Source organism: Amblyomma americanum, chromosome 9 (genome assembly GCF_052857255.1).
Source record: "Amblyomma americanum isolate KBUSLIRL-KWMA chromosome 9, ASM5285725v1, whole genome shotgun sequence".
Lineage (NCBI taxonomy): Eukaryota > Metazoa > Arthropoda > Arachnida > Ixodida > Ixodidae > Amblyomma > Amblyomma americanum.
The window spans coordinates 35,539,849-35,564,921 of NC_135505.1; the positions used below are offsets into that span (position 1 = coordinate 35,539,849).

At 49.1% G+C, this 25,073-nt stretch overlaps 1 protein-coding gene across 1 annotated transcript in view; it reads right to left on the reverse strand.

Annotated features, from left to right (window-relative positions):
- Window positions 1-25,073, reverse strand: part of LOC144103290 (uncharacterized) — a 175,775-nt gene that overhangs the window by 85,125 nt on the left and 65,577 nt on the right. The window contains exon 5 of the mRNA XM_077636051.1: window positions 4,417-4,468. Coding sequence (XP_077492177.1) covers window positions 4,417-4,468 — 52 coding nt within the window. The remainder of the gene's footprint in view (window positions 1-4,416; window positions 4,469-25,073) is intronic.

Below are 25,073 nucleotides of genomic sequence, written 5' to 3' on the forward strand. Positions count from 1 at the left end.
CACTGGTCCTGTATTTGTTAAAGATAAATCTAATTGCCTTTCTCTGTACTCCTTCTAGTTTGTTAATGAGCTGTTGTGTGTAGGGAAACCAAATCGTGTTTCCATATTCGAGAACTGATCGTATAAATGTGTTATATGCTAACAGTTTGGTCTCCGGTGGCGCTTCTCGAAGCCGTCTTCTAAGGAAGAACAATCGTTTTAAAGCAGATGATACTATACTGTTAATATGTGATTCCCATCTTAGATCATGTGAAATGATTAATCCAAGGTATTTGTGTTCGTGAACTCGGGTGAGCGGTATGTTATTGATGCTGTACACATATTCGGACCTTTGTTTTTTACAGGTTACACATAAGAAGGCTGTTTTTTTAATGTTCAATTCCATTTGCCATTTGTGACACAATATTACCACTTCATGAAGGGCGCTGTTTAAATCATTGTGGTCATTTACAGTGTTAATTTCGTTGTAAAGTATGCAGTCATCGGCAAAAAGTTTAATTTTAACTTGTATGTTAGAGGGCAGATCATTAATGAAGATAAGAAATAAAAGTGGAGCAAGGACGCACCCTTGGGGTACTCCCGACGTAACGAGCGCAGTAGAAGAAATTTCATTGTTAACTACAACATACTGAGATCGGTTAGTTAAGTAGTCCTCGATCCAGTTGATAATAGGGCCGTTACCTAAAGTTGATCTAAGTTTGCTAATTAGTTTTTTATGGCTTACTCTGTCAAACGCCTTAGAGAAATCAAGTGCAATCAAGTCAACTTGCTTTTGGTTATCAATGCTCTGGAACAAATCATGTGTTAGTTCGAGTAATTGGGTGATAGTTGAAAGTCCCCTTCGAAATCCATGTTGAACAGGCGATAAAATGTTTTCTTGCTTAACATAACTGGTGATATGCTTTAGTATGATGTGTTCCAATAATTTTCCTACCGTGCACGTTAGTGATATTGGTCTATAATTTGAAACGTCATCTTTGCTTCCTGTTTTGTGTATAGGAATAACTTTCGCTATTTTCCATTCATTAGCTAGACTACAGGTTGATAAAGATTTATTGAACAATAAATATAAATATTTCGCATTGACTTCAGCATATCTTTGCAAAAAAGTGTTTGGAATATTATCAGGACCATTTGCTTTTTTTGTGTCTATTGATAATAGTAGGTTGAGCACGCCGGTCTCAATGCGATGCATTGAAGGCTCTGAGCAGAAGGACAGATATAATCATAAAGCAAGCGGATAAGGGAGGTGGTATAGTTGTCATGGACAGCGAAAAATACATTGAGGAAGGCTTGAGACAACTCTCTAACATTGGTTTCTCTCAACGTCTTGAAGCAGACCCAACTCCGCAGTACCAACATTTTGTAGCGGAGACTCTGGGTTAACTTGCGACGAATGGGGACATATCCCTACGGTTATCTAAAGCCCTCACCGCACCACACCTGTCGCCAGGCCGATTTTACATGTTACCGAAAATCTACAAAAAGAATAATCCTGGCCGCCCTATAGTATCCGGCATCGGCACGATTACAGAACCAATTACCAGTTACATTGACACACTAATTAGACATATTCCAACAACACACGCATCCTACATACGCGACACAAACCATTTCCTTCGCGCAATCGCAGGTCTCAAACTCCCGGAAGGAGCCTTCTTCGCAACACTAGATGTAGTCTCTCTCTACACAAACATTCCTCATTCCGATGACATTAAATCTCTGACCGAAGCGTGTGAAATGAACAAAACAGAAAGGAGGAAGTCCCTACCCCACGTGTTTTTGAAATACTGGCGAAAATCGTACTCGAATATAACAACTTCGAATTTAACAATGAACACTGTTTGCAAATAAACGGCACAGCCATGGGTACAAGGATGGCACCCACCTACGCCAATATCTCCATGCATAGTGTTGAATCCAAGTTTCTGAAAGATTGCCTCATTAAGCCCACCCTATACAAACGCTACTTGGATGACATCTTTTTAATATGGACTGACACAGAGCAAGAACTCATACATTTTATTGAAAACTTCAACCTCGTCCACCCCAACATATCTTTCACCTACACGTACTCCAACACCACAATTAACTTTCTAGATGTTGAGATTTCGGTAAACGAAGGCTCACTTACTACCGGTGTATATAGAGAACCGCCGGACCGCCAACAATATCTGCACTTCCAAAGCTGCCATACTCGTCACTCTAAAACAAGCATCCCATACTCTGAGGCAAATCGATTTAAAAGAATATGTTCCCAAGACGAGGACTTCGTAAAAAACTCCAAACGCATGCGAGAAGTCCTCATTAAGCAACGATACTTCCCCGCCATTATCGACGATGACATTGAAAAAGCATCTAAACTCAACCGAGAGGAAATACTGGAGGGATGTCGCTACAACGAGGAAACTGATCACCGGGCAAATCTCGTTATTACCTTCACCAGTAACCCGCCTAACGTAAACAAAATCCTTAGAAAACATTTCAACATTCTCGAACAAAGCGAGTGCCTCACCAAAATTTTCACTGCGCCCCCTCACGCGATCTAAAGACGACCAAAAAACATTCAAAATATTCTAGTGCAGTCAAAAACAAATAACCAGCTGGTTTTGGGGTGCCGGCTCTGTGCAAATAGTAGATGCCAGGTCTGCAAACACATACAAACATCAAGCTGTGCAGTAAGCACAGCTTGAGGCTTCAAATGGGAAATTAATGACAACTTTGATTTTGATTCCTGCAACGTAATATACCTCCTAGAATGTAGTGTGTGCAGTATGCAGTACATTGGACAGACCGTCAACCCTTTTCGAATTCGCTTTAATAACCACGGCGCGCATATCTTATCTCTACCCAACCTTCCCTTGTCAAAACACATTAATGAGCGCAACCACCTATTTGATGCAATTAAGTTAACAATCCTGCAAGGTGGGTTCCACAACACCCGGGAAAGAGAGCAACGCAAGTTGTACTTTATTTACAAATTTGGAACAATTCCTCACGGCATTAATGAAAATCCAGATGTATTGTCCTCCGTCCGCCCATTGCAGGGCCGTTGCTGACATTACGAGAGCCAGCTTGACTTACCTCGGTCGTTTCTTGCCAGCGACATCTTTTTCAAGCTCACACAAATTTCTTCATCCCCCCCCATCCCACCCCTATCTTCTCAGTTCGATTACCTTGCCGAGCGGGGTGCAATTGAAGAACCCTTGCCTTAAGTGCTCACGCCATTCACATTTACCTTCCACACGACACTTGCCCGAATTCGGATGTTTTGCCACTTTTTTTTCTTTTGTGTGTGTGTCTGGGTGTTTTCAGGCACAGTGCACGTGTGTCTAGTTAAGCTCACGGCGCCGCTGATTCGGCCTTGGCTCTGGCTCCCGAAGTGGTTCCAGATGATGGAAGCTCCGGCCCTGTCTGCATTTTATTCTGTTTATTGGTTTACTCTTTCTGGCCGGGGCACGCGAGTGCACGCATCTCTAATTTTTATATGTTGGACAATTCCGCCACCGTCTGTTCCTGTGCACCTTACTCGCTGCCACTCTGTTGCCTTGAGCGGTGGCCATTGTCCTCTCCCACTCCTCGTTTTTCTTTTTTACTTCGTCCCGGGTCGGCAACCCCGCGGCTTCAGGGTGGTCGGCGGGAGACAGCGCGTTTTTCTTTTATATTTGTTCTCCTTTTTTTCATTGCTCTCTATTCCTTTTCTAGCATCTTTGCCTCCGTTTGTTTCTTTTGTTCAGGTGCCGTACATTGTGTGCCAGTGCCAACACCTTAAGAAGAGGAAGAAGACCCCTGTAACCGCAGTCTTGAGAAAGGACAGGCTCTGTCCGAAACGTCGACTCAAAATAAATCTATGGCTAATTGAAGCGTTTTCAACATTGCATGTATATAACTCCAAGAGGAAAAGTGACCAAAAATGCCGCCCGGCAATTTCGACAATCGCTTTTGGACTTTTTGTACCCTTATCTGCGTTGGTGTTACTTTCTCTAAAGTGCCCTAGAAAAACACGGCATTGTAAACTCGCAGTGTGAATGACGTGCACTAATTAATATTTCATAGTGGACAAATATGTTTATTTTGAAATGATTTATTTTATAAACACACAGTCCTTTTTTTCCTGATCAGTGAAATTAGCGAATACGACGAGGAGGTACACGTTTTCAAGACGTAACTTTCAGAATGAAAGCCCTTCGCCACAGATGCTGCCACTGCTCTTTGCACCCAGCCACGTGACTTTCTGTGTCTGTGTCCGACGGGTTAAGCGCAAGAACTGAGAGGTAACTGGAAGGATACCATTGCGCTTGGGCGTATTGCCTCATTGTAAGCATTGCATGGCGAGCAAACACGGCTGAGAAAGTACATGATCAGGTTTACGAAAAACCGAGAGAGTTTATGCATTTCGAAAGAAATCTAACTCACCCTTTATATTTCCCATGTTAAAGTCCTCGCTTGGAATGTTGTTGTATTTAGCCTGTAAAACGCAAAAATATAAAAATGCACTTCCTGCAAAGATTTTAAGATATTTCAGAATGGCATCATTAAAAACGAAGCACGCTAGAAAAATCGTAAATAATCAGGCCGTAGGGATCGAATGGAGCATTTTATCGTACAGGTACTGCGTAATTTGATAAAGGCGAACTTCTTCGAAAAATATTACAAAGAAAAAAGGGTTCAAGCGAAGATGGAGACATGGAGTCAGTAAGTTTTTGATGGTCCGTTGGGTTCTTCGGAAGGGTGCAGACCCTTCCAAACGTTGTTGTTCGGCGGTGATGAAGGGAGATGTGCAGATGAAGGTTAAAGAGAGAATATATTTACAGTATGTACAAGGGCAAACTGCGTTACAAGTTGAGTCACACAGACGGTCAAGCTGTAACTGACGAAGACAATTCTCACACAGAGAAACACTCTCTACAAGCCCGTACTCATCGACGCGAGGTTAGAGTCTAGGGTTGTAGAATTACGTGCCTCTGCACGGAGCCTCTAGCTCAACTAGACAAGACTGCCCTCCAAAGATTTTACATGCAGTTTTAAAGCTTCTGCAAACAAAGAAATAGGGCGGTCATATATCGAGGCCCGCCCTAAGCTTCGATAACCAATGGAGGTAGCCACAGCCGCTGAAGGTTGGACCCAACTTCGAGCCCGGGGCTTGGCTATAAAGAATAAGAAACATATACAGAAAACATTTGAAAACCCTCTCCCCGAGGGGAGTTCTCGGCCTTAGCGCTTGATGCTTTCCCTTTCCCTGCCGCACCCGCGCGTCGCCTCTCAAAGAACGAAGCGTTTTTTTTTAGCTAATTGGCGGGACCACTGACCCACTGGCTCGCCGCAGGAATGTCAGACGGCGGAGAACCGCGACTCTTCGGTGCCATCGAGAATGCCAGAAAAAAGAAGCAAAAAAGGGGGCCCATCGCGGAATGTGGAGTGGTTCGCATTCTGCCACCGTGGGAATGCTGCCTGAGATTAAGCGGTCCACGTGCTCGTTGTTCGCGCCTCGCATGCTTTCTTGGCGCCAGGTGTCCTCGGCCGTCACAGTGGTGCTGTCAAGCAGCCAGTGCTTCCTGCGCCTTTGCCACTGCTTGCGGTGGTAAGGGGGGGGGGGGGGGGGCGTAGACCGGAGGCCCGCAGTGACCACAAGCTAAAGGAATAAAAAAAGATATGCGCGTTGATGAAGCGCGGCCTTACAGAGTCCACACAAAATATAGTGCATTCTGAAAACATGTACAATGATTCGGGATGTGAGCAATCTGTTACCATCAACGAGACCCAGCAGGTGGCGAAGTAAAATCTTTTAAATTGAGCACAGTGGAAGTTATTGATGCATGATATGAAGAAATATGTAGCGCCGCCAAAGTATATACAGATATGAGACACACACGCAGAGGTAGCTTCCGTCAGTGATTTATTGAGCAAAGCAATGGTGGTTTTTATGACAAATATAATCACAGTGTGATCGTCAGCACATACGATAAACTAGTAAAATGAAGCTGGTAACCATCATACTCCCGAGAATCTTTGTAGTGTTCGTTTGTTCATTCTTCAAAGCTTCCCGCAAGGCGCTTTATTGCTTTGTTTGCGATGCAAGACGCAACCACATATATCTCGGTTGACTGCAATCAGGCGAAGCCGATTCTACGTTGTTTCAGAATGTTAGAGCAACTTTTCACGCTTTATATCGAACGTTTGCTGCCAACTTTAAATTGAGCACAGCCGACAGCGGCGGGCATTCTATTTGTTGACCGCCAATGGTGCTTGTTTCTTGCGCCGCCGCCGCGTCATTCAGTCCGTTCTAGACGCAGGTCAGCCCCAATAAACAGCTTACTTTTAGAATTTTTGGCTGTCATCCTCCTTGCCTGGACTGCCGTCACTCCTACGTGATATCTGGTTGAGGTGCCGCACCATGGACCTGCAATGCTACCAAAAATAGAGGGCGACACTGCAGCATCACCGCTCGTTTTTCATAAGCGACGTGATGTACCTGTATTCAGTGATCTACCCCATGAAGATGCCAAGGAGTCGTTACACCAGTTTGAGCGTCTGGCGACATTCAACCGATGGGACGGTGAAGCAAAAATACGGTACGTCTTTTTCGTCCTGAATGGCCCTGCTAAAAACTCGTATGAGAATCACGAGGCTTTCCTGCAAACTTTGAAGGAATTTATGAACGAACTCGTGAACACATTTTCAAGCATTTTCCGCAAAGAAACGGCCGAATTACTGCTTGAGATGGGCATCCAACTGCCACATGTGACCACCCTAGCTTACGTCGAAGAGATGTGCCGTCCATTCCGACGCACTGGCCCTCACATGACAAAGGAGAAGGTCCGCGTCTTGATGCGGGGTGTAAGAGAACTTTTCAATAATTACTGTAGTTTGGGCTAGTTGGCTCATAGCTGTAGGTGATGTCAGGACGGAGCGAAAGGAACAATGACAAGAGAGGCACAAGCCTGCCCTGTTGTGTTCTTGTGCCTCTCTCGTCCTTGTTCCTTTTGCGCCGTCCTGACATCAACTACATCTAAGAACGTTTCGCCGGATGGGTCCGAAACACGCCTAATACCATTGCCAGGTTCACAACTGAAGCGTCTACGATCGAGAAGACCCTCGACGTCAGAGACCGGCAGTTCGACGGCATAACCCAAGGCATCCCAATGGGCCATGCGGACACCTCAACAACCACCAATAAAAGCCTACGTGTCATCTCCTATGAGAGCGTCGGCGAAGAGCTATTGCGACTGCCGCCACCCTCCGCAGAGCCGCAAGCTGCGGCTCTCATGGACGTGGTACGCGATCAAGTGCACCAGTCGCTGGGCGCCTCGAGTTCCGACGTACAGGCCATGACTTACACCGACGCGGTGCGCAGCCAATGCAATTCTCTCACTTAGCGTCAGGAGCCGTATACACCTCCCCAAAGATCCCAATCGCCCGTCCGCTCAACTCATTTGTAAGCTCACCAATGTAAAGCTGACCTGTGGATGACTCCTGACCAGCCGGACACATTTTTCGGCACTGCCCCTTCAAAAGAATGGGCTTGCGAGGCTTTTCAATTGATATCCCACGGCCCCGTCCCGGCCAGAGGCCACGGGATATCGACTAGTACCTGCGTCGAGAGGAGTACGTGTCATCTAGCCGACTCTCCCGCTCACCATAACCGTCCACGCCATGGTTTGGGTCACTAGGCCGCTACTACGCTGCGGTTCTTTGCAGAAGGTCCCCCAGCCCCCGCAGGGGAAAGAAAAGAAAGCAACCTTTGGAGATAAGGTTGCTCACCAGCGAAACTACGAAGATTTTACATCGACCACACCGCATGAAAATGCTGCACCCATTAAACCAATGCCCCACAAAATAACAGCATCAAACACGACGCGAACCGCCATCAAAACGACACCGCCAGCCATAAAAGCTTCGACGACACGTCCTACCCAAGCTTCACATACGAGATGAAGCCGTGACCCGACTGCGAGAACGACCTGCAACGCAATAGCCAAGACATCCCACCTAGAACTGGCTACCGAAGGCCGGCAAGTTACCGCTCTAGTCGACACGGGCGCCGATAATTCGGGGAAGAATGGAACATCCGCCGCGCAATTGCGGAATGTCACGACCGCCTGGGAGGGCCCAAAAATATGCAGCGCCGGAGGCCACCACAGAACGCCATCGGGGCGATGCACAGTGCGAGTGACCGTCAAGCGGTATTCATATCATGCGAACTTCAAGTACTACAGAAATTTTCCCGCGACGTGAAACGTGGCACTGATTTCCTTCACGGGCTTCAGGTGATCATTGAAATGCGTTCCAAGCTTATCAAATTTTCAATGGACGAATCCCTCCCTTCTGTGAAGACCATCGAACAGCAAGTTGCCCTGAGTGTACTGGATGAACAAGTGAGCGTCTCACGCCAATCAAGCGTCGTGGTCACTATACGTGCGAAACATGGAAGCTTTCATCGAGGGGAACACGGTGTTGCTTCTAGAGCCAGGAATCGGCATCGCAACAGGCATTGCAAGCTTCCGCAAAGGACAAGCTGAAGTGCTGCAGGCTAACTTCAGCAATGAAAACCGGCACGTTAACAAAGAAACGACGATTGCTTTCCTAGACGAAAAATCAGACACTCTCGACGCCTTCGGTCTTTCCGATCGAGTCCCAGAAGATTCACACAGGGATATCGCAACCACGTTTTCGACAATAAAGCCAGCTCTGCCCCGAAACAGACCAGGCAAGATCCGCAATCTGATTCGAAGCAACAGAGAGTGCTTCGCGTCTTTGCCGAAGTTCCGACAAACGCCGATTGCCAAGCATCACATTATAACCGATCGCCAGAACCCTTACCGCGTGTCACCAGGAGAAAGACAAGCCGTTCGGGACAAAGTGGAATAAATGCTTCGCGATGAAGTCATTCAGCCGTTGAAGTCTCTGTGAGTGGCATCGGATGTTCTAGTGAAACAGAAAGATAGCGTACTTCAATTCTGCGTCGATTACCGCTACATATATACACAACATAACGAAGAAGGACGCCTAACCCTTCCCTCGCATAGCCGCCGCGGTGGCTAAGTGGTCATGGCACTCGGCTGCTGGCCCGAAAGACGTGGGTTCGTTCCCGGCCGCGGCGGTTGAATTTCGGTGGAGGCAAAATTCTAGAGGCCCATGTGCTGTGCGATGTCAGGGCACGTTAAAGAATCCCAGATGGTCAAAATTTCCGGAGCGCTCCACTACGGCGTCCATCATAGCCTGAGTTGCATTGGGACGTTAAACCCCCATAAACCAAACCCCTCCCTCTCATCGCACTCTGGACCGGCTCTGCAACGCCAAGAATCTCTCTTCGATGAAATTCAAGAACGGCTACTGGCAAAATGAGGTCGATGAAAGACATCGCGAGAAGGCCACATTCATCACTCAGGATGGACTCTTCGGGTTCAAGGTGATGTCATTTGGCCTCTGCTCCACACCAGCGACGTTTCTGATTGCGATGGATACTGTGCTAGTAGGCATCAAGTGGCAGATTCGTGTAGTATATTTAGACGACATTGTTTTTTTCGGCGCGAACTTTGAAGACCATCTAAAATATCTTCGAACAGTACTAGAGGCAATCAGGTCTTCCGGCCTAACTTTTAAAGCAGAGAAGATCCTATTTGTCTATGAAGAGCTACTGCTTCTAGGCGACATCGTTAGCAAGGAAGGATTACTCCCAGACCCGCAGGAAAGAGCTGTTGTCGCACTGTTTCAAACTGCAGCCGATAAGAAAGCTGTGCGCCTCGGACTGTGCGGGAATTACCGACTATCTGCCCAGAACGTTTCGCGCATATCCGCGCCTCTGACCCACCTGACAAAGGCAGACGTGTATTTAAATTAGAAGCGCCGCAAGCAAAAGCTTTCAGGGAACTTCAGCGCCCTGTACAGAATCCATCGATCTTCGCGCACTTTGATCAAAACGCCGATACTGAAGTTCGTATACCTACGCAAGCAGCGTGGGCCTAGGCGCCGTCCTCGTTCAGAAAAGCGACTGACTGGAGAAAGTAATCGCAAATGCTAGTCGTCCCATTTCCAAGGCCGCGACTGACTATTCGACAACCTAGAAAGTTTGTCTTGTCACATCTGGGGTCCGTCGAAATTCCGCCCTCACCTTTACAAACGGTCCTTCAAGGTGGTCGGCGATCACTACGCACTGTGTTGGATTGTCAGTTTGAAGCACATCTCTGGCCGCCTCGCTCGGTGGAGTCTGCGCCTCCAGAAGTCCGGACGCAAGCATTTTGACGCCGATTGCCTCTCACGAGCTCCTGTATATGCACCACCGCCGGACGACGATGAGGATGTCTTCCTGGGACACACGAGCACCAGCTCTTTTGCACACCAGCAACGCTCGGACCACGGCCAAAAACGCCCGATCGAGTATTTGAAAGGTAAGATTTTTTCACCTCTCCGCCTCCTTCAAGCGAGGACTGTCTTCCTTCTGTGTGCAGAATGAAGCCCTCGTGAAGAAGGTCTTTGCAGCAAACAAAACAGCCTACTTCCTTGTTGCACCTGCAAGTCTCCGCTAAGTTCTACAGGCTTCGCTCGACGAGCCGGCAGCTGGATATCTCTGGTTTTCTCGCACCCTCGGCCGCATTCAAGATAAGTATTACGAGCCCGACTCTCTGCGGATGTCGCACATTACGTAAAAACCTGCAGAGATTGTCAGCAACGAAAGACCCCTCCCATGGGACCAGATTTATGAATCCCATTGAACCCCCCCCCCCCCCCAATCAAGGCCCTTTCAGCAGATCGTCATGGGCTTGCTGGTCCTTTTCCCGAAGTCAACGTCTGGAAATCAGTGGATCATAATATTGACTAACTACCTGAACCCCTACGCGGAGGTGAAATCACTACCGAAGAGAACAGCAGCAGAAGTCGGCAAACTTTTGGTGGAATGCATTCTTGTTCATGACTAACCTGCGTGAAACAGGGATAAAGACAAAAAAACACACAGAGCGCATACTTCCAACTTTTATTCGAAAAACCCTTCAAGCATTCTTTTTATACGCACCATCCCATCACATGACATATCTTAGTCGAAGGGAACGTCAAAATCCCTGCAAATATACAGAGCCTCCTGGAAAAGGGTCCGAAGTTCTCCTTTGAACCACGGACCAACCGCTTTGAGCTTCTAGCAATAGTGCGACAAATTGCCCGTAGCACAGCTAACCAAGATAAAGGACATGTTATCGGTGACGGAGTTGACAGCGTCATCCGCACTGAAAGTGAACGTCCACCAAAAACCCTCCTTTAAAGAAAATCGTAAACTACTTGAAAGATAACGACCTTACAGTCACACAAGCCGACATAGAACTTGGCTTCGTTGTTATGCCAGTTAGAATGTATGAAGAAAAGTCTTTACAGGTGTTAACGACAAACTTCAGACCGATATAGCTTTTGAAGAAGGTACCGCTTGAATCAATGGCCAAAGACGTAAAGAAAGGTCAAAATGGGCTCCTGCACGTTTTCTGCACAGGAAAAACCCACAAGGTAAATTGGCCCCTTCGTGCCATCGTATCAGATAATGACAGCTGGCCGCGTATGGTAGGTGATTTTCTAAAGCACCTTGACAAAGTTGTGGGACCAGATTCGTTTTTAGTGCAGAGCTCAAAAGAACTTCTTACCACTCTGGATGACATAACTTCGGCCACGATGGCGTTCTCGATAGACATAGAGGGCTTGTTCTACTCTATTCCGCATGGAGCCTTGTTTGCAGCTGTGAAGCAGCAAGTAGAATAATATGGTGAAATCAGCTTCCGAAACGCAGTTATCATGGCCTTGGAACAATTCCTTGAACTTTTGGAATTTTACCTTGCCTCGACCGCAATCTGCCACCAAAGGACAGTTTTACTTTCAGAAAAGTATTTGCGTTGGTTCATCCGTAGCAACCGTTTTATGTAGCATTTTTCTCTCTTCCTTTGACCAGCGCTTGCAGTGTTGTCTGCACGACCAACATATAGAGCGTATCTTTAGGTACGTTGACAATTATTTCGTGATGGTCAACCTCTATGCTAATTCTAGTCTGCCTTAATCAGTGAGCAGCATCCTCAATGTTTTCAAGTGTGAAGGAAAATGGCTGCATTTCACACATGAATTGTCTGAGGGTAACCAAATCAGTTTCTGGATATCAATCTAGCATTTACGCTCTCACATATCTGTTGGTCCTACAACCTCTGAATGAGCGAAGCAGTTTCTACCCTATGGCAGTGCACATTCAAAGTTGGTAAAAAGAGCGATCGTTCACCTTTCCAGCCATTCCACCCTAGAAAAGTCATGTCAGCACAAAATGAGCTTAAGTCTTAACCGTCAGATTGCGAGATTGCATGCTGCTGTGTATCTGCGGCAACTGATAGCCTCTGTTTGCGAAAGCTTGCTACAGAGGATGAAGAATATGAACCGCCAAGCGAACGAAGAACGAAAACCTGTGTGTGTCATGCCTTACGTGCACCGAGTTTCACACAATTTTAAGAACGTTGCAGGAATATATGGCGTCCAACTCGTGTTTGTGGCGCCATGTAAGCTCGCTGATGTGTGTGCTATCATGCAGAGAGACAATAGACGGCAAAGACGCACCTTAAATTACAGCCTTGAGTACTCAGAATGTGCCAGACATGTTATATATAAGGCTTCATTATCCTGTGGGAAGATGTACATCGGCCAAACTGGGCGATGTTTCAATGAGAGGGCGGCTGAACATGTTCGCAGTCGGTCTACCAACTCAGGAGGCAACTTAACATTGTTAGAAGTCCAAAAAAGTGACTGCCACCCGTTTCTCGAAAGCACAAAGTTCCCTGCTATGGCTAGAACGCGAAGAGAAAGAGAAATAATTGAGGCCTTCTTAATCGCAAAGAATGCGAACAATTGTGTAAGCACACCGTCCATTCTGTTTTCGAATAAAGAAATCTCGTGTTTAGAAAGTAACACTTTAAACTGTCCTTTTTAGCCCTGCACCTTTACTCTTGTTGTTGTTTCCACCCTTCATAGATTTTAGCCTGGTTTTAGTCTTTGTCATTTTCGCGTCGCCTTTAACTTTCTTGATTGCTGTTTCCATAATTCACTCTAGGTTTCACGGTTTTAGCCTCGTTGTTAATCTTGTTTTGTATCATACGTATGGTTTTACTTTTTTGCTTTTCTGCTGACTTTTTAGTGCTTGACCCTTCATCTTTTACTGTTGTTACTGATGGTTTCACGTCTCACCCCTTTTGCTTAGTAAGTTTTCGCTTGTAATAGTTGGTTCGGGCGTTTGCTTTTTAGTACTTTAAAGTTTTAGTTTCACCTGTCAGGTTTTTATCTTCCTCTCCTCTTTCATTCTAGTTAACAAGGGTGTTTAGGTATGCACTTACTTGGGGTTTTCTAGGCTGGTTCTCAAGATTCGCTCTACTAAACTGTTAAAATTATACGCTGCGTTTCATCCCGGCTGTGTCATGTGTTGGGTTGCTGCGCATAAAAGCAATGCTCGAAGCGTTTTCTGAATAAGCATTCGAAGTCTGCGGTCTATGTGTGTACGTGTTTTCTTGCCTTTGTCCCTGTTTCTTTCGCGCAGTTTAATCATGAACAAGAAGCACCAACTAACCCGCCTGAAAAACCTTCTTGAATGCATCTTCTCCGACACGGCACCGCCGATGGGCACATCACTGAAACAGCCAAACCAGCCACCGGAGGACAGCTGCATACCATCTGGAGACCAAGGGGCTCACCGAGCGCCTAAAACAAAACCATTGCCAATATGCATGCCATGTATGTGGATGCCGTTCACAAGACATCAACCTGCCTTACGTCTTCGCCTACAACACCGCAGCGCAGGAGACCATCTAGATGACGCCTTTCAGCCTCGTTGATGGCAGGGAGGCCACTGACACGCTAGCCACCATGCTGCCTAACGTTACCGAAGAGAATGTCGACGTCGTTGCCTACTTTCAATGCGCACTAGAAGCCCAAATACTTGCCCGATCACGCATGAAAGACCAGCAGCGGACCGACGCCAGACGCTACAACGTACGAAGATGAAACGCGGAATACATGCGAGGAGACCGAGTCTGGGTTTCGATGCTCATTCGCCGCTTGGACGCCCATACAAGGTTCTTCGTCTTCTAGGGGAACTGGACTATGAAGGCGTTCCTGACGATATGGCTGCATCAAAGCGACGCCTCCTACGTTGAGAGGTCGGTTATGTCATCCGTCTAAAAGCCTATTATGGGCGCTAAAAATTAAGGGCGCTGTGTTTCCATCTCGGTACTTAATTTCTATAATCCGTTTTGTTTCTAGTCGCCTTATCTTTTAAAGCACCGGATCGATGATTATTTGAGAGAGAAGTAGTTGAGTTTCCCCTTTCAAGTGGTGATGAGAGGAAACACCTTGTTGATGATGAAATCGGGGTTTCTTGATGACCTCGGCGGTTCTAACTCGCAAACATTCACGTTACTAGAGAAAAGGAGAAGGTCAAGCATTTATTTACAGCATAAATAAGACAAGAAGAAACAAGAGAGAGAGGGTTTGTTGATAGGAAAGGCAGAGAGGTTGGCCTGAAAAATAAATATCTGGCCTGCTACTCTGCTCTGGGGGACGGGAAGAGGAGATAAAAGAAGGTCACGATGGGGGACGATGATGATGGGAGGAGGCAGATGAAAAACTACTTAAAAAAAACAAGGCACACTTTCTGACATCACAAACGCGAGACAAGGTCCATGTCGCTCAAAAAGCGTTAGAGCGCTCGCGTTGCCTTTACAGTTCTAAAACTATCTGGCCAAGCGCCGAGGATCAAATCCTCAGAGAGAAGCGATGTGTCCATAGGCTTCAGAGCAGATGCGAGTATGAGTCTTTCACGTGCATACGCTGGACACGCCACTAAAACATGTTCTATAGTCTCTAGTACGCCACATGTGGTACATTCCGGGGAGTCCGCTTGTCCTATTAAGTGCCAGTATTTGCGTGTGAATGCCACGTTTAAACATAGTCTACGGATAACGCATGCAATAGGGCGAGGTTTTCCGCGAGGAACTGAAAAGGTCATCGTCGGATCTAGCCGTTTAAGGCGGATGTGGCGGTGTCTGGCAGGGCCCAGTACCTAGCCGTCGCCCTCCTCATCAATTCCAAAAGGAGACAAGTTGTGTCCACTATAGAAAACGGTACAGCTGTACGCAGGCCACTGCTGAAGGCGCTCCTTGCTTCAGCGTCGGCGGTCTCATTTCCATCTAGTCCGCAGTGTCCGGGGATCCACTGAAACACTATACGGTGGCCGTTTCCCTGAGCAAATGATACGAGACTAATGATATCAAGAGCCAGAGCTTGGTACGCTGTGTGGCGTAGGAAGCATCCTAAAATGTGTAGCGCAGGTTTACAGTCGGTGAAAATGCACCACTCCTGAGGCGGTTCTCCGCAGATGTGGCGAATCGATTCCCGAAGGCCCACAAGCTCTGCAGCGGCTGAAGCAGACTTGTGTCCCAAAATGAGTCTGCGGGTCGTCTGTTGTGCAGGGATTGCGAAAGCTGCTGTTGATACATTTGGAGACGCAGATGCATCCGTGTAGACGTGCACACATTTGTGGTATTCTGACCAGATGTAGGCAAGTGCGAGTTTCTTCAGTTCGCTAACCGGCATCGCAGACTTCTTGATTATGCCAGGGACATGCAGGCAGACTGAAGGCTGAGCCATTACCCATGGGGGCTGCAAGGAATGATAGCGGCAGGGCATAGTCTGATGGCAATTCGGAGCGATGGAAGCGCAGTGCGCGTGCAAAACTGCTGTCCGGTCGCTCATCAAAAATCTTCGTCAGCGGGTGACAGCGGTGCCGTGTAAGCGCACGTAAATATACACGAAGTTGTTCGTGTGACAGGTAGACCGATATTGGGCACGCACGAGATTCCTCAATCGTGCCTTTGTTCGAGGCACAACGTGCTAATCCGAGGCATATCTTAAGCGCCTGTGCTTGGGCACTCTCTAATGTCCGCAAGCAGGAAATACTCATGTTAGAGAGTACAGGAAGGCTGGAACAAATGTAGCCAATAAAGAGGGTATAGTGAGTTGAAGCAAGGAGAGCTCCGTTGGGCCCCATTTAATGCCTGCCACAAAGCGAAGCACATGGCAATAAAGAGTGAGTCTTTTCTATAGCATGTTTATATGCCTCGACCATGTCAGATCGCGGTCAATGATAATGCCCAAAAATCTGTGGTGGGAGCCGTATGGTATTGCCACCCCTTGAAGAGTTACCGGGTAGTGGCAGACAGACTTGCGGGTGAATGCGACCACAGCACATTTTTCAGCTGCCAAGTGCAAACCCTGACGCCGTAGGTACCTTGAAGTAGATGACACGACACGTTGTAATCTCGCACGCATTTGCGGACGTGTCGAACCCGACGCCCAGATGCAGATATCATCAGCATAGGCACTGATGTGAATGTTAGTGTGAAGTTCATTCATCAGTCCAATCAATGCCAAGTTAAATAGGGTTGGGCTAAGAACTCCTCCCAGAGGAACTCCACGGCAAACCTGATGACGGGTAGTCTCCCCATCAGGCGTAGACATGTAAACAGACCGGCCGTTGAGGTAGCTCCCAATACACGAATACATCCGGCCGCCAACGCCAATGTCGTCAAGGGCATCAAGGATGGCGTCATGAAGTACATTATCGTAGGCCCCTTTGATGTCCAAGAAGGCAGCAGCGACGAGTCGGCGACTATGTTTTTCATGTTCCACTGTCAATATGAGGTCGATTACGCTGCCAATCGAAGAACGTCCCCTCCGGAACCCGGTCATCATATCCGGATAGAGAGCATTCTGCTCTAATAACCATTCGAGCCGCGCCAGCACCATTCGCTCCATAACTTTGCCGACGCAGCTTCTAGTGCAACTGGCCGGTATGAGGTATGCTCATAAGGAGGTTTGCGAGGCTTCAAAAGTGCAGCCAGGCGGCTGATCTTCGTGTTCTGGAACGATTCCGGAAGCCCATGTATCATTGTAGTAACTGAGCAGCACAGTTCGGCCTTCCATGCCAAGGTGAGAGAGGGACGCGTACGAAATCCGGTCAGGACCAGGTGCAGATGGACGCCTACACGAGGAAAGAGCAGCTTCTAGTTCAGGCATCGTGAATAGCATGTCGTAGTGGCCATCTGGTGAAGGTGGTACAAAAGCTTCCAAACTGGTTGATGGTACCATAGTTGTGCCCACAACCATTTTGCAGAATTCTTCTGCTACCTCTACATTATTATGGCGTTGGCAAATAGACAGGGCATGGAAAGGATAGCGTTCCTGCGGGGGTGAACGGAAGCTCCTGGCTACATGCCAAATACGCGACAGTGGTTTGCGAGGGTCCAGCGATGAACAGAACTGCCTCCAACGTTGTCTCCCTAGTCTCGCTAGGTGGCGCTTTATTTGTCGTTGAGCTCGGCGACAAAGGGCAAGATCATACGTAAAGTTAGTTCTTCTGTATTTATTTTCGGCGCGCCGACGTACTGCGCGTAGTCTTTCGAATTTCACGTCAATAGTAGACCCTGGCGTAGGCGCACATATAGACCGCGTGGTCTCACTGAGAGAGGACGTAATCAGGCCTTCTATTTTAGATGGTGTTGAGAGGTCCACACAGGAAATCTCCACGGACGACCAAAAGGCAGGCCAGTCTGTATATCACACGCGAGACGGAGTAGTAGGTGCGTACCACTTGACGCAAACATACGTTGGAATGTGGTCACTCCCATGTGTTTCCACGTCACTGCACCAGCTGTCGTAAAACTGGAGACTTGCTGTAACAAACGCCAGATCCAAGCAGCTGCTGTACGACGTGCCACGCAGAAACGTAGGTGAACCATCGTTGATATTGATGAAGTTCTGGAAGTGCATAAAGTCAAACAGGTTCCTGCCTCGGTTATTCATAACAGCACTGCCTCACTGAGGGGGATGAGCATTAAAATTGCCCACTATGATATGAGGAGCTGCACAAGTCTGGATGGCTGAATATAGGTACGAAGTATCAATGGCATCTCTAGGTGGAATGTAGGCACCGATTATCGAAAAGACCCGTCCTTTTTTGTGACTGTCAAACAGATGTAATGGTTTGTGTTGTGTGGCTGTAGAACTTGGTGGACGTGCGCAATGTCTTGGCGTATGCAAACTAACACTTTGCTAGTTTCGTCGTCTGTGCGAGACCACAGCAGCACGTATCCAGAAAGGCGGAAAGGCGACGGCATGTTGGGCTCACATATAACCAGCACAGGGAAGCGGTACTTGTGGACGCGTTGCCCGGAAGTCACTCAGACAACCTCGTAGGCCTCGGGCATTCCATTGCACCACTACACTACGGCGCACGTGCATTGGCACAGATGAGGTGGGGTTTGGTTGTGCTATAATGAATTACTGCAACGCCGCCAAGAGCGCCTCAAGTGCATCCAAAAACTGCACAACAATCTTTGCTGTTGGCGTGTTAATGCCCGAAAGCAGCACGCGCATTGAACACACAAACTTTTTTAACATTATGCTCACATCCTGACCTTCGGGCTTGCCAACAGTGTCAGCTGGAGTGGCAACCGGTCTTGGTCTTGCCATGGCGATCTCCTTGGATGGCAGAGCAGGCCATTCAGCATCTGAGGAAGAAGGTAACACAAACGCATCAGACTGAGCTACTGCGGTAACATGGGACACGGCCGCAGACGTCTTGTTATCGCTGTTAGGCTCATGCTGCTGTGCCGGCTGAGCTGATACTTCCTGCGACTGTGGTGCAGGTGGACTAGAATTGTGTGGAACCGGACGATGCCGCCGGGAACGATGTTTGCGGCGACTAATACGCGCCGCCGCTTCTTGGTGGGTTGAACTGTCCTTCAGCATCTTTTTCAGGATGAGTTTTTCGTTTTGCAGCTTAGGGCAGTCCTTAGCTGTGGCTTCATGGGCACCCGAGCAGTTGGCGCACTTTATAGTCTCCGTCGTGCAGGTGTCATGCTGGTGCATCCCGCCGCATCGACGGCAGGATACCTCATTCTTGCAAACAGCACTCACATGACCTATCTTATTGCGCTTGTGGCACTGAACAGGTTTGGGAACATACAGGCGGACAGGATGCCTCACATATCCAACCTTGACGTGGGATGGCAGAGCGTCAGTTTCAAAAACTAGTTTGACACACTTGGAGCGCCCGAAACGATGAATGTCAACAATCCGGGCCGTAGATTTAATCAGCGACCAGAGGTACTTGTCAGCTATCTCCGGGTCAACATCAGTGATAACTCCAGTGGTTGTCCGCTTCCCGTAAGCAACGTAGGAGCGGAACGCCATGCCACCGAGGACGCTAGTTTCTTTCAGATGGTCTACTGATGCCTGAGATGTAACATCTACTGTCAGGACATTCTTCCATGCATTAATTCTGACTTCACAGACTTGTCCTGGAACAACCCGGTCGAAAAACTGGGTTAGGCGCTGTCTGTTAATGCTGTTCAGATTAGCCGTCTGCGTTGTAGGAACGAAGGCCACTGAGAAAACGCCTGGCTGGTCAACATTCCTCGTAGGCAACTCACCCGCTGTCGATGTCCGGCGCAACTTCCTTTTCAGGCGGCGCGACTCAACAAGCGTGAAGCTGCTGCTGTCAGAATCCATCGCTGTCACCGTGGATTCATCAGACGAATCTGGAAGCTCCACATCAGCACTAGCTTTGCCACCTGGTAGAGCCGCAGTCTTGTCAACGGCGACCACGGGAGGACGCAGGGGTTGTACTCCCGCCATCCCGAAGGATGACGAGGACACAGTTCACGCACAAAAGCAAAAAACTGCAGAAAAGTGGAAGAGCTCAAACAAAGAACGTTCGGCACATGAATAAACCGTTGATCAGACGAATTCAGCCCTCTTTCAACTCAGAGCACTTGTTTTTAAACCGTCTGTCTCCGTCCGTAGCGGGGACGGCCACCAATAAGATTACAAGCGACACACCTCACGAATCAGTAGTTAAGGAAAGGAAAATAAGGTTTCCGCCAACTAATCACAGATCGGGGAAAGAGTACTGATTAAACATTTGGGAAAAAAGAGGTTGCAATTAAATACACAAACGCGACCACCAATTCCACCCACGGCACAGCCGTTACCACTTTCCCATCTCTTTCGAACACGCGACAAACATGCCTACAATACGATCACTAAAGTTGTTTACAGAAGATCGAAAGAGAAGACAGTCGTCGGGAATAATGGGTTTACTGGTCACTCGGCTCCTACTCAGGCGTATCTCGTGCATTCCCGAAGCCTCAGCAACGCAGTTTATGCCCGTGACGGCGCGGAGTAAACAAGGACATCCGCCGCAAGAAGGGGACGCAGGGACGGGACGGGCCCCTTGTTGGCCATTTCCGACCCCACTGCTGCGGCCTTCTTTGCGAACACGAGACCGACCAGTTCGCGGAAAGTTCAGCGAACTCCACAGGAGTAATGCCGCGAATCTTTGTAGTATTGTGAGACTGTGGCCCAAGCGAGCTCTTTATTCCCGCTGGGAAATATGGCGGTCGCTCCTCAAAAGACGAAGATGCGAGATGATGATGAATATTCACAGATGAAGACGAGAGTCACGCACTGTGCTCACACTTTCTCCCCCTATGGGCGAAAGCGACCGTCCCGGGCGCACGTTAGAGGGAAGTAGGGCGACTGGTGAAGTTCTTTAAGCGCGACACATGAACAAGCTCTTCACCGCGACAACGCCGGTCACGGGCAGGATGGACAGGAGCAACGCGATAGTTCACGGGGGACGTTTGTTCGAGTACAGTGTACGGACCAATAAAGCGGCTGAGAAATTTTTCGCACAATCCGGGGGTACGCACAGGAGTCCACAGCAACACTTCATCACCAGGAAAGAAACGCACTCCACGGTGTTTGAAGTCATAGGTTGTTTTCCGGGAGCCTTGGCAGGCGTCAGTGTTCAGGCGGGCAATGGTGCGACAGTAGGCAAGACGGGAAGTAAATTCGTCATAGGAAAGGCCGGAAGAGGTTGTGGGGGCAAAGAAAGATGCTTCGAGAGTGAAGGTAGGGGGCCGACCGAACACAAAGAAAAACGGGGAGAAACTGGTTGTTCGTTGCACAGCAGTATTGTAGGCAAAGGTTACAAAGGGGAGCATGGCGTCCCAGTTGGTGTGGACGGGGTGAATGTACATAGACAGTATATCTGACAGGGTGCGGTGAAACCGTTCGGTGAGCCTATTGGTCTGGGGGTGATAGGCTGAAGTTGTTTTATGGGCGGTCCGGGAAGCATGAAGAACTTCGGCAAGGATGCTGGAGAGGAATGACTTGCCGCGGTCACTGATAAGGACACGTGGGGCTCCATGACGCAGAAGAATGGCGTTGAGGAAGAAATGGGCGATTTCGGAGGCAGAGTCAGACGGAACTGGGGCTGTTTCAGCGTACCGTGTTAAGTGGTCGACGGCTGTGACGATCCAGCGGTTGCCCGATGAGGTTAGTGGCAAGGGACCGTACAGGTCGATACTAACGACTTCGAAGGGTGATAAAGGAGAGGGAAGAGGTTGCAGAAGGCCAGCAGGAGGAGACGTGGAGTGTTTGCGGCATTGGCAAGGGATGCAAAGTGCAATATATTTGGCGACAGAGGTGGAGAGACCAGGCCAAAAGAAACGGCGCTTTATACGGTCATATGTTTTCTGGAATCCTAAGTGGCCGGCCACGGGGTCGTCATGAAGCACCTGCAAAACCTCACGGCGAAGAGAATGGGGCATGAAAGGCACCCAGGCGTGACTCAGGGGGCTATGGTTGTGCCAAAGAAGGGTGCCGTCAACCAGCTTGAAACAGTTGAGTTGGCGTCGGAGGCGGGCATTTGGAGGCCGCATAGCACCACTCAGGCGTTCAATGAGAGTCCGGCAGTAAGGGTCGGCCCGCTGTGCTGAAGCGAGATCGCCGAGAGCGGGAGCGGGCACCAGATCAATGGCTGCGGCCGTCGAGGCGTGGGTAGCGATGGAATTAGTAGTTGGGAGCGATGAAGCAACAGGAGGAGAGCACAGAGGTTCTGCGGAGGCGAGGGGGCAACGAGAGAGCGCATCGGCGTCTTTGTGTTTTTTTCCCGATTTGTAGGTGACTGTGAAATCATACTCCTGGAGGCGGAGAATCCAGCGGCCGAGGCGCCCAGACTTCTGTGACGACAACCAGCACAGCACATGATGGTCAGTTATAATGGTGAACTGGCGACTGTACAAATAGGGGCGAAATTTTTGAACGGCCCAGACAACTGCAAGACACTCTTGTTCAGTGATCGTGTAGTTCTGCTCCGCTGCAGTCAGGGTACGACTTGCGTAAGCAATCACGCGCTCAGTCGAAGATTGCTGGCGCTGCAGATGAACGGCACCAATGCCGTGTCCACTGGCGTCAGTGTGCAAAATCATCGTAGCGCTGTCATCAAAATGAGCCAGTATCGGATCAGATGTGAGAGCCTGCTTTAGAGAAGTAAAGGCGGGCTCGCAGGCCTCAGACCAAACGAAGGGCGTGCTGACTCCAAGAACCTGATGCAAAGGTGCGGCGATGGATGCGAAACCTCGGATGAAACGACGAAAGTATGAGGCGAGTCCAGAAAACAGCGCAGGTCTTTAATCCGTGTGGGGCGGGGAAAATGCAGTACTGCAGCAACTTTATCAGGATCTGGTTTTATGCCTCTGCGACTAACGACGTGTCCGAGAACTTTGATAGAAGTGGAAGCAAAGACACACCTCTTTGTGTTTAACTGGATTCCGGCCGTGGAAAGAGGACTTAGAACTTCATCGAGGCGGGCGAGGTGCTCAGAAAAAGTCGAGGAGAAAATTGCGATGTCGTCTAGGTAGCAGAGGCAAGTTTTCCATTTCAGCCCGCGGAGTACGGTGTCAATCATGCGTTCGAACGTGGCCGGATCATTGCACAAGCTGAACGGCATAACGTTAAATTCATATAAGCCATCTGGCGTGGCGAAAGCTGTCTTCTCTTGGTCCTCTTCATGCATGAGGATTTGCCAGTAGCCGGATCGGAGGTCAAGACTAGAGAAAAATTGAACACCTTGGAGACAGTCGAGGGCGTCGTCAATCCGAGGAAGTGGATAAACATCCTTTCGAGTGATCTTATTGAGGGCGCGATAGTCGACACAAAAGCGTACGGAACCATCCTTCTTTTGTACCAGCACGACTGGTAAGGACCAAGGACTTGAAGAAGGTCGTATGATGCGGCGCTTGAGCATGTCGGTGACATTATCTTGAATAACTTTTCGTTCACTAGAAGACACATGATACGGGCGGCGGCGAATGATGCGCGAACCGTCAGTGTGGATGCGATGCGTAGCCGTCGATGTTTGGCCCAAAAGTTTCGACTGGGTATCGAAAGAAGCGGCATGTTTGTTCAAGAGGGCAAGCAATTCTGCTTTTTGAGCAGGCGTGAGATTGTCGCTGATAGTGGCGGAAATAGCTGCCGGAGAAGAAGGGTGGGACGAAATGGCGAAGCTGCATGGTGGCGAGGAAAGAACGGTGACAGGTTGAATGGTAGACACAGAAGCCACTTTAGTACCAGCGCGCAGAAGAATGGGCTCCGACGTAGTATTGAGCGCAGTCAGAAAGGCAGTCCCATTGACGAAGCGAAGAAGGGATGCGACGAGGAGAATGCCCCTGGAGAGAAGACGGGGCACGGCTGTGGCGAAAACGTCCCCAGCATGTACGTAAGCAGAAGCAACTGAGATGACATCTTCGGAGCCGGGATAAAGCACATGGTCCGCGGTGTTGATCAAGTGATGAGATGGAATTGCAGGAGCGTCAGAAGGGTCGGAGTCAGCAACTTCCAGAGTAGGAAGGCAACATGTAATGACAGCTTGCGCGGAGTGGAGGAAATCCCAGCCGAGGATGAGAGGGTGAGCACAGGATGGAAGTACAGCGAACTCGATGTGGTGCAGGATGCCGTTGATAAGGACGCGTGCTGTACACAGACCGGAAGGATGCATGGATTCTTCATTAGCAGCACGGAGAGAAGGACCGCAGTAAGGAGTGCGCACTTTACGAAGATGTCAACACAAAGCAGAACTGATGACGGAAACAGCGGCGCCTGTGTCAATCAATGCGTCTACAATACTGCCTTCAACATTAACAGCGAACAAGTTCGACGGCAGCGTAGGAGGAATTGAAGGGTGGGCGAGTGGTGCAGCTTTACCTTCGGAAACTGTACAATTTAATTTTCCGTATTGTGACCAGGTGCCTGAGAGGCTGGACGTAGAGGCGATGAAGAGCGCCGGAACGGTGATGGGGAGCGGCGGCGCGACGAGTGGACAATCGGCGAGCGGTCGGGAGAGGTCGATAGAGGGAAGAAGCGGGGAGGATCGTTGGGGTGAAACGTTGGCCGGTAAGGAAACGATGAGTATGTGTTGTCGTGATGAGGAGTATTGGAGGCAAAAGTAGGGCGGTAACCACGTGATGTGTAGGTTTCGTCGTTGCGAACGGTACCAAACTGGTTACGCTCGTCGCGCTGATGCCGACGACAAATGCGGGCAACATGTCCACGAATTCCGCAGTAGTAGCAGATAGGGCGAGGCGAAGGCGGCCGCCAAACCGCTGGGTACATTGCGGGCCGCTGGGATAAGGAGGCGACAGTTGGCTGTACGGGCGGCGAATGTGAGGCATAGACGGGAGGAGCAGGAGACGCAGCGACCTGGGCATACGTGGGCGCACAAAGAGGCACAGATGGTTCGGACGCCGCGGGACGAGTGACAGAAGCGAGCTCGTCCTTGATTAGATCACGCAATGGCGAGGTCGGAGGCCGGTGCTGATGGGAATCCAGCGGCGGTAAGGTGGAGCCGTGCAGCTCCTCGCGGATGATGGAGCGGATGAGAGAGCGCAAGTCCACATCAGTTGAAAGGCGGGGGTCCCAGGCGTCTTGCAAGCAGAGGGATTGGAGGTCGTCAAGACGGTGACATGTGGTGCGGATATCGTTGACTGAGGTAGGGTATTGGCCAGCCAGCGTGGTAAAAAGCAAAGGAGCCGATGCCTTTAAGAATGTGACGGACCCGATCGTACTCGGACATGGCACTGTTGACACGTCGACACAGGCTCAAGACATCTACAATGTAAGACGTGTAAGATTCGCCGGGCAGCTGGGCACGCGCATCTAACTTT